General features: G+C 39.6%; 1 protein-coding gene across 1 annotated transcript in view; it reads right to left on the reverse strand.

Moving 5' to 3' along the window:
- The window catches only part of ADAMTSL3 (ADAMTS like 3), a 161,394-nt gene that overhangs the window by 23,945 nt on the left and 123,285 nt on the right, over positions 1-14,164 (reverse strand). Inside the window, exons 16-20 of the mRNA XM_079317719.1 lie at positions 9,930-10,216; positions 3,091-3,220; positions 1,855-2,047; positions 1,128-1,307; positions 205-358 (exon numbers count right to left, since the gene is read on the reverse strand). Of these exons, the coding sequence (XP_079173845.1) occupies positions 205-358; positions 1,128-1,307; positions 1,855-2,047; positions 3,091-3,220; positions 9,930-10,216 (944 nt within the window). The remainder of the gene's footprint in view (positions 1-204; positions 359-1,127; positions 1,308-1,854; positions 2,048-3,090; positions 3,221-9,929; positions 10,217-14,164) is intronic.

The raw sequence follows: 14,164 nt of genomic DNA on the forward strand, positions 1-14,164 counted from the left end.
GAGATCATAACCTTTGTTTCTGAGTGGCAGAAATAAAAATGAAAACAATCCTGTTATTACTGGTATAGTAATTATGACACTCAGTTTGTGCCAAGTTATGTTGTGATAGTATAGGGAGATGAGTGAATTAATGTGCATACAGATTTCTCTTTATAAATAGATCATTCCAAATCAGCAAGGAACCAGATAAATTCACATACTTACTGTTGCAGGCATTCATCTGACAAGACCTTACAAGCAGTGCAGGAGACAGAGCACTGCACATTGATCCATTTAAAGTGACATATTGGCCCTTTGCTGTTAGGCTTTGGCAGGCAATTTTCCTTCTCTGGATCCCAACACCACAGCTTACTGAGCACTGTGAAAGGAAGGATGCAGTCAAGATAAACTTGGTGCTCCACACCACATATGCGAAATTTAAGCTAGTTTGTTTTGTGGCAGGTTTTTTTCAATTTTTTTTTTTTTTAATTCTGAGAGTGTACACACACACTACTTCATAGGAATCCTTGTGTTATCTAGTTGTTAGACTCTAATATCAGTAATTAAACTCTCTCCACTTTTCCAGGCAATAAGAATATAACACAGAGTTTTTCCAGCAAGAAAGTCACGAATTAAAATATTATGAGATTATTTATGCCCAGCCATGGGCAATACAGAGCACTGAGATCTTGTACCTGACAGAAACAATTCAGCAGAAACAATTCTAAACAATCTCTGGCAAGTCTCTCAGCCCTCTCTCTTAGATTGTATTGCATGAAACCGTAATTGCAGCTTCTAAATTCAATTTTTTAAATCATTTTGAATGGGGAGTGGTAGCAAGCTTGCATTAAACAGGAAAAGAGGAGGATGTATTCCAGAATAATGCAAATATTTGCTTTTAGGAAGCTGTACCATGAAACTATGGATAGCCAGACATGTCTGGCAGAAAGCATGGCATGTCCTTTGGTGATGAAGCACTGCCCAGGAGGGCTGGCTGCAGGCAGGGATGCACAGTTAAGTTCAGCACAAGCCTTGAGACAGCTTCAGCTGCCCTGGCAGCTCCAGACAGCTCATCTACCCAGGCAGAAATCTTTAGAGCTTCTGTTGCAGTGGAGGGTTTTGGTTCACCATTATTGAGGTTGGCTCACCTTGGACCATTCTCCAAAGACCAGCTGAGGAGGACAATCAACTTTTGCACATGCTTTACTAGTTGGAAATTTGGGTTCCTGGCAGGTGTCATCAGGGTGTTTCAGGAAACTTCCATCAGTCAGCAGCTGCTTGCAGGACACTGTGCGGGTCTGAATCCCTCCTCCACAGGTACGTGAACACTGAGGAGGAGAAGAATTAAATACATTTACACCTGCATGGGCAGCTGTGCTCTTGAAAAATGACATCTACTTTCAGTGAAAAATCAAGCAGCAGGAAAATTCATCTGTTAAATTATTTAGTATATTAGAGATGAGGAGAACTGGAGTTCAAGTGTCAAACATACCACCTGAACTCATGGAAGTAGTGGAAATCTTAGAAAAAAACATGCATCTTATGTATAAATTTATGTCCCTCACCAGTTAATTGAAAATAAAAAAAAAAGGAGGTTATTGTGTTTAGAGAGCATAGGGAGAGAAATGATTATGGAATAAAAGATATCCAACCTTCTGAAATGCTAACAAGGACTTCCACCTCATCCTGTGGAGGTGGACTCCCACTGGCACAGGATTCTAAAGCAGTGATTTTGGGTTAGTTTGCTCTATTGATGGAAGATGGGACACAAACAGAAGGTCCTGACCTTCCATGCTGGAGAGTTTCAAGTCCCTGGCCATTGGAACCCATTCAAACTCTTCCAACCCATTAAACTCTTCTGGGACTCAGCCATACCTGCTGCCATTCCTCAGCGTGCCAAGCAGGGGGACAATCAATCTGGTTACAGGCCTGTAGAGAATGAGGCTTTGGGTCCTGGCAGAGGAGGGCAGCAGCAGCAGAGTCCCCGGGCTGCTGGCAGGACACGGCCCTGCTCTGGATCCCCACCCCGCAGGTCGCCGAGCAGCGGCTCCAGGGGCCGCTCCGCCACCTGTCCCAAAAACAGCCAAGAGCTCACCTCAGCAACCCACCCTGACTGGGCAAGGAACAGCCTTATCCAGACAGAGCCCAGCAAAGAGCACAGCTACTGATCAATGGCTGAAACACCCCTCTGGTTCGGCTGGAGCACAAAATAGAAATTGGATTTATTGCAGGTAATAAGCAAATGCAGAATTTATTAACAATAAAGTAAAAAAGGGTCATTTTCAGACAAATTTAACTCCAGTATTTACCTTTAGAGTGCTCTTCTTTAAAACACCCAGTTGGCAACCTGCTGATGTTTACATTGATATATGTAAATATGTAAATAGACCTTTCTTATATTTACAAAACTTCCTTTAAATGTGTATATATTTTCTCTATAACATCCTGTTCCTGTTAAGTGCTTCCCTACATTTAGCAAGAGCAGGTTTCTGCAAACACATAGAAACAATTTGCAAAGGATCTGGGATGTCAGAGATCAGAAATGGGTAAATAAGTCAGCACACATCAAAATTTCACATACGGCCCTTTCAAGTGATCAAATGACCTAGAGGTTTTCTTGAATTTAGACTGGGTTTGTTCTTTCCCCAAAATCTCCAAATAAACATAAGAACTAGGTGGGGCTACTAAAGAAGCATTAAATTAAGGTGCCTTTGAATAATAATTTCATATTTTTTTCATTCAGTAAAGATAAAAAGTAAATATCCTCATCTTTTTTTTTGTGTGTGTGTATGTGTGAAATATCCTTAAAATTTTCCTTCTACCACTAGGAGAGTTAAAGCTCTTTTTCCAGCTCTGGCATATATTCAACATGGAAGAGATTTATTTCAGAAAACGTCCCCTATTTCAGCAGTGAGATACGAAGAGTGGAAAAGGAGTGAACAAGACCAAAAAAACACCCTAATCCCAAAACCTTGTTGAAAACAGAAGTAGTGAAATTCCACCCCGAAAGCATGACCACAGCCCTGCAATGTGAACCCTTTTTGAGCAAGTCAGTGTTTATTTAAGCTCCATTAACCCTTCCTTTGCCAGCACTCCATGACTGCAGGGTACCTCGGGGGGCAGAGCCCCGTGCCGCAGGTCCGGCTCATCGGGGGTGGCCTCGTGGAGATGTCACACAGGGAGTCATTGACACCTTGTTTGGTGTCCACGTGCAGACACATGGCAATGGCTTCCTGGGTGCCTGCAATCGAAAGGAGAGCACCCATGAAACAGGGAAGATGGAACAGGAAAAAAGCACTCAATTAGACGGCAGGATTAAATGTAACATCTCAAGCAAAAAGGAATGCAGAGACAGTTTACATATTTAATACTCAGAAAATATTTGTGATTTATATCCTAATTTTACTTCTGTGATATTTACATTTATTTGATATTCTACCACCCCAAAAAGCAATAAAAAACGAGGTTTTTCTGTCAAGCTACCAGAGGTTGCATCTACTGGTTCTGCAATGATCCTAAACCAACTACTACCTCCATTTCCAAAATTGAGGTAAAAGTGATTCCTTCTCACTTACCTTGCCTTTATAAAGAGCTAAATATCTGCAAAAATTGTTATAAAAACTCAGAGAACTTGCAAAGCTACAGTCAGGAGAAACGTTCTATGTTTAGTCAGCCATTCTCAGTGGCCAAGAGATGCAATGGTTTTGCTGAAGGCAGCAAATCTGACCCAGCTTAGAGCTTTGCTCACTCGTTACCATTCTTGGCACCTTCTGATCTGCAGCTCATGCTACCTGGATCTCATTACTAAAGCATGGAAGATTACTAATGCTCAAATTTCTATGAGCAAAATGAAACGTAATATAAGTTTCCTTTAGAACAAGACAGCTTAGTGAATACACATTCTGTGAACTACTTCTATTTTAAACTTATGCAATTATCCAATTTTATATATCATATTTTTTATTATGAAAGCCTAGCTCAATTTCAAAGCTCACTCACATGCCCATAAAATACAAGATGGTTGTGATGTGCCTGGGGGACTCTGGGTATCTGGGATGTTCTATAAAAGCAATGCTAATGATCCAAATCCTATAGAACAAAAGAGCTGAAATCATAAAGTGTCTTTATTGCTTCCGGGTAAAAATGGCTTTTGAAGAGTTATAGTTTCATAGAATTTAAATTCCTTTCCCTCTTATCATCCACTGATCTTCAGTGATTCTGTAAGGACACTGCTGACCACCAGCCATTCTGATCCCAGTGGGCTGGAATACCTGACAACAAAGTTCCACCCCCAGGCCAGTATTTCTCTCTGTACACAAGCACTGCCATTTTTATTCCTAAACCAAAGATGTTCCCTCCACCTAGAAATAATTTTGATTCAGCCCAGTCTATCAGCCAGCCCAGGCCTCAGTCCCACTTGGGCCTGTCCTACTGCTTCAGACACCTCAGCAGGGGTAAACCAGTAGTGATTTTCACAATAACACAGCTTCTGATTTCTTTCAGGCTCTCTGGTACACCTCGAGATCCCCTCTGGGACTCATTTGCAGTTCAGAATGACCTTGTTATATAAATGTTTTGACTACATCTACAAAGTGATGAATTTTTATAGAACAAAAGATCTGACCTTAAATATGATTGACAACCTATTCAGTACTCTTGTATGAAAGTATTGATGATTCAGTTAATGTAGGGTATTGTGGGAAAACTATTTTACTACTCAGGCTAAGAATAAACATTTAACAACAAATGCAGATATGAAAATGCCTGTAAAAAATGCCAAAGATGACAAAACAATAAACATATTTTTTTGTTATTGAAGTAGGGGAATCAAGAGCTTTTTCCCCAGTTAATCCTCAAGTATTTGTTCAACAGGAGCAGCTTCCCTTTCCTCTTTACCTAGGAAAAGGAGATTTGACTGTCTGCAGGAGAGAAGGAAGCATTTAGAGTTGGGTTCTGACAGAAACAGATTTCCCTTACTTGATTACAAGTAATCAAGTCCATGCCAAGCATCCATTATAATCCACATTTTAGGTCATAATCTACCCTATGCTGCCGAGCTTTAGCCTCACTGATCTCCCTGTGTTGCTGTGAGAAAATTGTGCTCCAAGGTGATGCTTCTGCTCTGGAACAGTTTGCAAGATGTAGAATCATCTTAATATCTCAAACAAAGGAGGAGAATGAAATTAAATTCCCCTCAGACCATCTAAATTGGCAATAATGTCACAGGAACTTTTTATCTTTGTGTTATATAAACTGAATTGGCCAGCCAAATGAACAAAAGGCATGTCGTACCAGGTGATGGGGTTTGACTACAAATTGCCACCTGGAGTTCATTAAGTCATTCCTGCCTTGCAGCAGGACCTGCAGAGCTTTAATCACATTAAGAGAAGAAAATGTTGATATGTGGTGTGTTTTTCATTTGACTGAAGTACAGAGCACAAACTGCATTAGCAATTCTTCCCCACGGGGGCCTCAATGAAAGAAAACTTGCACCCTGTTTTGATGCTGTAAGTACAAAATGGACACTAAAGAGTTGTTAAAAACCTACCACGAAGTTCCTTCCTGTTCCTTCATTCTCAGTTCAAGAACTTGATTCAATAAATAACTGCACTTAATTGATGTTATATTTGCTTGAACTTAACTGTCAAAATGTCTTTACAATTAAGCAGATTTCTCACCCCAAACTACAATTTTCCATTAGCTGGGAACTTCAATCACTGATAAACTTATTCTATGTCGATTGGAAACTGGAAAAATCTATTATTCAAACAAGCAAAGTTTTATATCCACGACTTTCTTGGCTTATAATATAAACATAGTAGATAATTTAACTAAAACATTATGTATGCAGCAGGGAGCATTAAGTATTTTTACAGTAATCTGATGCACTATTGTAGTAATTACCCTACTATTCAGTGAAATAGAATATTTTCTATTTTAACCCAGCATTCAAACCACATACATTTACATTCTTTTACAATCTTTTCTGTGCAATGAAATACACAGTGCTTGAAGCTGTGTTAAAAGATCAAAATGCTTGAATTAAGCCCAGAATTTCTGTTCCTGCATTTTTAAAGTACAAAGAAAATGGGGGTGGAAAGCTGCTGTGCAAACACTAAGAAGGTGGCCCTATCCTCTATAGCTGGAAGAGGAAGGACATTTATTTACATCAGATAATCTCAGTTTGGTGGCTTCTTAAAAATATTAACTATAAGCTGAAAATAACTCAGAAGAAATGCCAAATTCTACATATCCTTGAGCCTCTCTGTGCATCTATTTTATACTTCTTTAAGAGAGTAAACAACATCTGCAGCTGATGAAACAAATTATACAAGTGGCCAGTTATCAAGGTGATTCCAACACAAGCTGAGAGAAAATTCTCTCAGCTTTATATGTGAGTCTCTGAACAGTCATTGTTTTTCTTAGAGTCCTTAAATTTGGCTAAAATCCATTAATATTCTAGCAATCTCAGGTTTCTCATAAATAAAATGGTAAACTTTTAGCCCCTATGGTCCAGACAAAAGGCTGAAAACACAACTTGACTGCACTCTGAAGTTACCAAAGCCACAGAGGCTATAGAGGAAATAACAGGAAGTGCATATGTTATTTATTGATTTGTCTCATTATTTTTAGGCCAATGTAATGATTTTAGGTGGCCCAAATAAGCATTTTTGAAGCATATGGAGTAATGAGAATTATAATAATAATAATAGTCAACCACCAAAATCTGCCTCTTGCATCTAAAGGTATATTTAAACAAGAAAATGTTCCGTGATTTTCAAAATGAAAAACATCCCTTTAAAGTAATGTCGAGTTAACAGATTGACAACACTAAAGAAAAACTATAGATTACAACAAAAACATTTCTCTTCAGGCATATTCTTTATTCTCATAATTCCCTACTGATGATATTATGTAAATCAAACTCACATCTGGGACTCTCACATCCTGACCAAAGTTCTTCAGATTTAAAAGAAAACAAAAACAAAAATGAAGAAACCCAAAAAAACATTCAGGGAAAATGAAGGCAAATTTTGAGATCCCCAAGCACACAGCTGGCTTATTTTCAGTTTGGGATTTCTTCAGGCACTGAATAAAAACCCAGATCTTTAGATTTCAGATTGGTTGCAGAGCTTCCTACGGGTATTAGAGGTGATGTCTGCCTATGACTAACAGGCCTCAACAACTTTTATTTACACTCATGGAAAGATTGATGAAGGAAGCATTAATTATGCTAAGAGGCATAAAACAACTTGGCTGCTCTCAAAACCTCAGCTTGTTTGGCTCTTCAGATGCTGTGTGAGAAGCCACAGAGGTTTGGTGCAGAAAGCACACAAGTGACCCCAGACTGGTGTGACTGTCGCTCTAGAACTGGAAAGATGATGTTTGATAACACCTTGCAAATCACTCTCTGTAAGGCTAATACCCCAAAAACCCAATGTTTCCATCTGCATTTCTTCATCTGCTTTGCAGAGGGACCAGAGGAGACTGAATTACAAGTCTAGTCTGTGTGAGGATTAAAAAAAAGGTGCAAGTGACAAGCTCTGAGAGAGAGATTCAGACTTTGCTCAAACAGTGGCTATAAAAGCTTCCAGCCTGCTTAGACCCTGCAGAATTTTCCCTCATTCAAAGAGTTAAGCACCAAGAAATGGGGGTAGGGAGTTCCGTGGATACAGAAATCCACAGGAATTTGTTTTAATAGCCACTGCTAGATGCATACATACTAGAGAAAAAGTACCTAATATAATTTACATTACACTGGGTTATTCCAAACTCAGACAACATTTATTTCTTGTAACGAAAGAGTTCATCTAATTGAAATGAGATTTGAACATAAAACTTAGCAGAAAGGGATCAACTCCTTTGAACTACACAATGGAAAAATAGTAGACAGTGAGATCATTAGCTAGTACATTGCAGTGAGTTGGAAACAGAAGAGATGTCTGGTTCCCTTAAAACTATTTATCGGCAGGTAATTTTTGGTCTGTTTGAAAGCCTTTGCCAAGGCAGCCAGAAGACCAGAGCTGATAGAAAGGAAAAATCACCTAACTAGCACAGCAACATGGGGGCTTCTGAAGCTGCTCATTGATAAAATACCCTGACAACTTCCCACATTTCCCAGGAGCATCATGTAAGGAAAATGTCTAGACACAGTACCAGTGATACCACAGAAGTCTTAAAAACACAAACAGATATTGTCTTTCAAATTACTTCAAGTGAGTCATTTCTACTGCACAGCAAACAATTTGTTAGATTACTATGAACACCTATAGGACAATTCTGGGTCAGGGAACCTCACAAATTCATGAAAGGGTCAGAAGTCAACAACAGAATTCCTACGCGGCTCCCTTAGGAGCAAAATTAAGCTGAACACAAGATTCTGCTCATCAGTCAATTTGAAGTTCCTTCCAATGAAACTGCTGTATTCAGTGCAGGCTCCTTAAATTACCAGCAGCCTGCACACCAAGTGCAAGTTTTTATGGGGATGCTTTTGCAAGGGCAAACTCACCCTTGAAGATGCAGAATGCAAACAGGCACATATGCAAGAACAGAAAACTACTAAAGACTATTTCAGCCAACATATCTGACAATATCCTCAAAATTCAAAAACCTTGGAGTTTTAGAACACTTCTGGCAAAGACATTGGCTAAAAAGCAGTAAAGAGGATTTAAGATAGCAAGAAAATGGTTCCACGTTACAAAAATCAGTTGAGATACCAGAACTACAAATTTAGAATTGATGGTTTACTTCTGCTTTACAGTACAATTTCCTTATTTCTAAAACATTTCTCTTATTAAAATATGAAACAGAGACAACTCAGCCACAATAGCTGTCACTACCATCTCATGGTTATACAAACATACTTGGACTACAATCATCTCTCCTCCCTGGCCAGTGGTGATGCCCACTGCAGGTAGTGCAGGGAATGGGATGTTCCAGCTTTGGAGATCACATTGTTATTCCTGTGGATCAACCCTCTCAGTAAGCAGCACTGTTAAATGATAAAGGAGGCACCATCAGTCACTTACCATGCTGCTGATCCCAGTCTGGGGCATCCCTCCCAGCTTCTGTCCTCCAGCTTTGAGCTGGTGAATAGCACAAAGGAGGCTGCTGTCTGGGAGCTCTATCTTGCTCCCCACTTCCAATTGTTCCTGTTTCCCCTTTTCCTACATTTTTTATTTCTTCTATGGGTACAACTGTCTTCACTTCCCACTGATGTCAGCAGTCCTGTCATATATAGGTGTGTTCACAATTCCACTGCCTCCACTTAACACTTCATAACTCACTTGTGTTCAGTCCCAAAGTACAGTAAGTAGTAGCAACACCAGCAGCCTTGTCTGGTAACATGTACTTACTACGACAGGGAGATTCGATTACATCCAGGAAGGAATGTGCCTAACTACTTGCAGACAGATGTATGGCACAGAGCTCCCATGCAGTGACACAGTGCACCCAAACCAGCTCCTGTTTGATCTGCACGCTGGCCAGGCTGGAAACAACTTTAATTACAGCTCTGTATTCCTACTGCTCTGCAGAAAATGGCAGCATTTTGAAGAAAAGGAATAAAAATGGGCATTTTTACTCTGAAACCATATACTTTGGGTTCCTAGCAAAAGGTAGATCATCTAAACATTTTCACCACTGTTGTATCAAACATGCTGGTACTACAGAAAGCCTGGTAGCTGACACTCCTACAGCAGCAAGACTTCCTGCAACAAGTTGCTGCATCAACTTCCTGCACCTTACTTAACCCAGTAAGTGTTTGCTGAAGGAAAGAAGGTAGTTTGAAATACTCTATCAATAACCAAAAATATGTTAAAGCTCACAGCAGCAGGTTTTCCTACGTATCAATATAGTTACTTTAGGATAACACTAACAGCAGATGCAACAATGCCAAACAATGCCAAATTCTTACAACTCAGGATAAATTAAGAAAAAATAAAAGGTACCTCCAAGACATGTGGCTGAACACGGAGTGAACCCAACATATTCCCAGTCATAAATCACACTGCCCTCTTCAGCATGAGGAAATGCTGGCGTGTAGGGGACAGGATCACTGTCACAGGACACCTGGTGACAGACTCGTTCTGTTGGTGGCTTCACATCCTCACATTCCTCCTCGGGCAGCTCCAGCTCTGTCTGAGTGAAGGCGAGCAGAATCCGGCACCTGACGTCGCGCACCTGGGTGCCACTGCCACACGTGGCACTGCACGGGGACCAGGGCTCAGGAACAAACCTGCAGAGCAGCACAGCACTGTCACTGCTCCTGGCTGACTGTGTCTGTGGGTGCACAGCTAAAACACAGCCAACACATCAATGGGTGTTTATACACACAGCAGACAGTACATGATACTGATGCTTAAATAGAACGCATAATCCAGCATCTTGATTCTCTCACTTGACTCTCTCATGCCAGACCATTTGCCAAAATTCACACAAGATGTAGGAAAAGAGGAGAAAGAATCACGAGGAACAGGGAAAGCTATGTCCTTTTCTGAGGAAAAAGGAAAACACCTAAATCATTTCTCAGTCTCCTCCAGTGGGAAAAAAAGGACAAACTCCAGGAAGATGTATCTATACAATATAAAATAGCTCCCCAGGTACACACGCCTGGGCATATGCCAAAAGTGTATTTGCAGTCTGCTTAAACCTAAGAAGTCCTCACCCTATGTCATACTAATATAATCAGCAACCAGAGGGAAGAGAAGCCCTTTTCAAAAGGAGCCATATCCAGTGCACAGCACTGCAGGCTGCTCTTCAGGTTCAATCTTGCAAGCAGCCTTTCATCTTCAATAAAGACCTCTAACCAGTCCACAGTCCATCATTTTTATTAGAACGCATTTATGCTTCTGATGATCTACAGTAAAATCTTGGTTTACAGGTCATGAATTTGTTATAATATTCTCTGACTTTGAGGGTCATATTAATATCTGATAGTAATTTTCAAAATGGCACTAGAGCCAAGGGGTTGAATTTCTTAATAAAGCCATCCTGGGTGGCTCTGGGGTGTACTTTATAAGAAATCAAATACAGAACTTCCTAGAACTTTTTTCCACCATGAAAAGGTTGCAGTTGCTCCTAATTATGAGTCCAAATGTAGCTGATGATCAAAACACCAGCGGGAGATATAGGAAGGTAATTTGACCAATGTTAAAAATGTATTTGAAAAGAAAGATCCAAATTGGGATTCAAAGATTTGGCCTTATCTTGGATAAAGAATTATCTTTCTCTTACTGCAGGAAATCTGCCCTTACAAACATAAGAACAGTTGTGTAAGACAAAAATCAGTATTTTCACTGTGCATACAGAGTAAGCACAGAAAAAATGTCAACAGTGTGGTTTGATTCTGTGCACAGTTTATCATGCCAATAATATCTTGCCAGTACACACAGAGGAAGAATCAAATGGAAGAAAGAAGAACAGATGGCTGGATAACCTGTAAGGATACTCTAAGTCAGTCCTTGGGATAGTCACCCAGCCTGTGATTGGCACAGATCCCAAGAGACTTTTCCCTGTGGAAAAGACTATTCCCATTTCCAACAGTGGTTAAAAGATTAACTGGTTATTTTTTAAGGAGACGTTAATGAAATAGCTTTCGAGCTCTGCTACAAAGATAAATACATCCAAGCCCATCAAAGTTTTCTTGAACTGTCTCAGAATTTTTGTTAGAGCTCACTGGTCCTCACCAGCCTTCAGGAAAAGACAACTATCCCCAGCTCCTCCTGAACACCCAGAACTCCCAGTGCTCATCCCTTCCCAAGTCTGAGCACCTTCCAAAATGGCCAGATTGCTTTTTATTGGCAGGATACTATCAAAACACTGGATAGCTGTGTCCTACAGTGATCAAATCTGAGCAAATGCCAGGTTAGGAACAACCTAACAGCTCACTGAGCCCGATGGCACAGCTGGTGGGGATCAGTGTCCAGATGCTTCTGACACAAATTCCAATGGCTATTCTGTGGGAAAGGCTGCAAAGGAAGGCTTTCTCTTACCCCAACAGATAGAATCAGCTTAATCCTGGAACATCAGGTCTCACAGTTCTTTTCAAAGTCAGCCATGCAAACTACCTAGGGTGGCAAAATCACCATCATCCAATGAAATGCTTAAGCATGAGCCTAACTTAAGCACATTAGCTGTACTTTGAAGTCAACAGGATGACAATGTGTTCAGAGGGAAGCTTGTGCTTAAGTGCTTTATTGGATCAAGGCCAGTGTGCATAGGCTTAACAGAATGATTACTTTCTTTTCCTTCTGTGTAAAAAAAAAAAAAAAAAAAAAGGTCCATTTATATGTATGTACCTAATTGGAAAAATAAAATTGATGGACATTTATAGTTGAAAATAGTTGGTTGGTCTTCTAACCATACCTAAGTTTATAGTCTGAAAGTAATAACTTCTTTTGGTAAAAGCATGACAGCAGCATACCAGAAATTACTGTTAGTTTTGTGTACTGTTAGTTGAGTGCATTTAAACATTCAAAAATATAATGTATTTCAAAAACATTCTTTTGAAATCCTGTATAAATTAAAGGAAATTTTGAACCATGGCAATAATTTCACTCAGCAATCAACTGATTTATAAAGAAACTCAGAAAATTCTAAGCATTTTATTCCTTGACTTACAGCAAGCATATATTAGAATTGAGGTTTTTGTGTTGAATATTAGTGTTTGGTATTTTTTCAGTGAAGTGCAAGATAAAAAATGAACACACAACATACATTTTATTGTACCTTGGCATTTGCTAAACTAGTCATGTGACTATTTACCTATTGAAATCCTAAACTATAAAACTTCTCCAAGGATGATCATATTCAAGTCATGCTAAGTACCTTCAACAGATTCCAGTGGAGACTGCTAATATGAAAACAGAGCAAGGAATTGGCTGAACACTGAGAAAGCTGATTTTTTATCTAAATTTTGAGTTGAGGCAGATGGTCCTTTTATTACTTTTACTTTATCTGTAAAACCAAAGCCTGTGATAGATCATTAAAGCAAACTCCATCAGTCTCAGATACAGGTACAACTTTTCATAATCAGCTTTTTTACCCAATCATTCTTCCCAATGCTACATTGAACTAAATTGCTCCTATTCATCTGAGCAGGTATCAATAATGAAGACACTACAGATGTAGCAGAGGGCATGTCCATTCTGCAGTGTTATCAGTCTAGCTCTAATGAAAATGTGCATTCACCTGGCACATGCTGCAAAAGCCAAGTGTAGGATGACCTGGGAAATGAAGCAGTGACCTAAAATAATGATGATAAAACTGGGACAGAGCAGTTCAACTCAACCAAATCAAATCTGAACTGAAAACTCAGTGCAGCCCTCTGCAGCTTACTAAAGACTTGGAAAACATGGTGTCTCTTAATTTTTTATTTTCCCTCATGACCTCATAGTTGTTGCTTTCATTTAAGAAAGGAAATGCCTAAATAACAAAATATAAAAGGCTTCTTTAGCCATATTTCCAGTCCAGTCCTAATGGACCAAGGGTCCTGGATAAAAGTTTAAAGAAGAATCTAAAATGCTGGCTGTTTCTGAGCAGAACTTCCATGGTGCTGGCACCCTACCCCTCCCTGCAGCACCACCCTTGCCTGCTCTGAACAGCCACACTGCTGCTTTTATCAGCCTCTAGAGTAAAGTGCTGGACAAAATCACCAGCCCATCTTCAGAGGAGCTGTGAGAAATGGGTAATTCTCTATCACCAAAGGCAAAGTGGGGACATGTCTGTGAAAATGACTCCAATGCAATAAGAAGGAACATTTATAAGAAACACTGCATTTTACATCACTTTTTAGCTCATATTGCTGAAAAAATATATCAGTTTTTGAAAGCATTTCAGTTTTTCCCTAAGCAATGACAGAGAAAGGCAGCTGAGGTGTCTATTTCTTTAACTTACAAGTAATAAAAAGGATGCAAAAACTTGCTGGAGCTTCTCTGTGAATCCCACTGTAACTAAGAAGGCTCGAGGGAAGAACATTTAAAATAATGATTGGTATCAACTGTCATCACATTCCACAACTAAAAACTAAAAAGGTCAGACCTACATTTTTCTTGGCCTCTCTTTAAGGACAGTCATTTTTTATTTTGCTAATAAGAAAAAAAAGAAGCTTTTGAACATTCCCCCTCTATGTAAATTCAGGACACCAGCCGTGGTAGACCACAGAGGCAGAAGTATTTATCTTCCA

Source organism: Erithacus rubecula (genome assembly GCF_903797595.1).
Source record: "Erithacus rubecula genome assembly, chromosome: 14".
NCBI classification, from domain to species: domain Eukaryota; kingdom Metazoa; phylum Chordata; class Aves; order Passeriformes; family Muscicapidae; genus Erithacus; species Erithacus rubecula.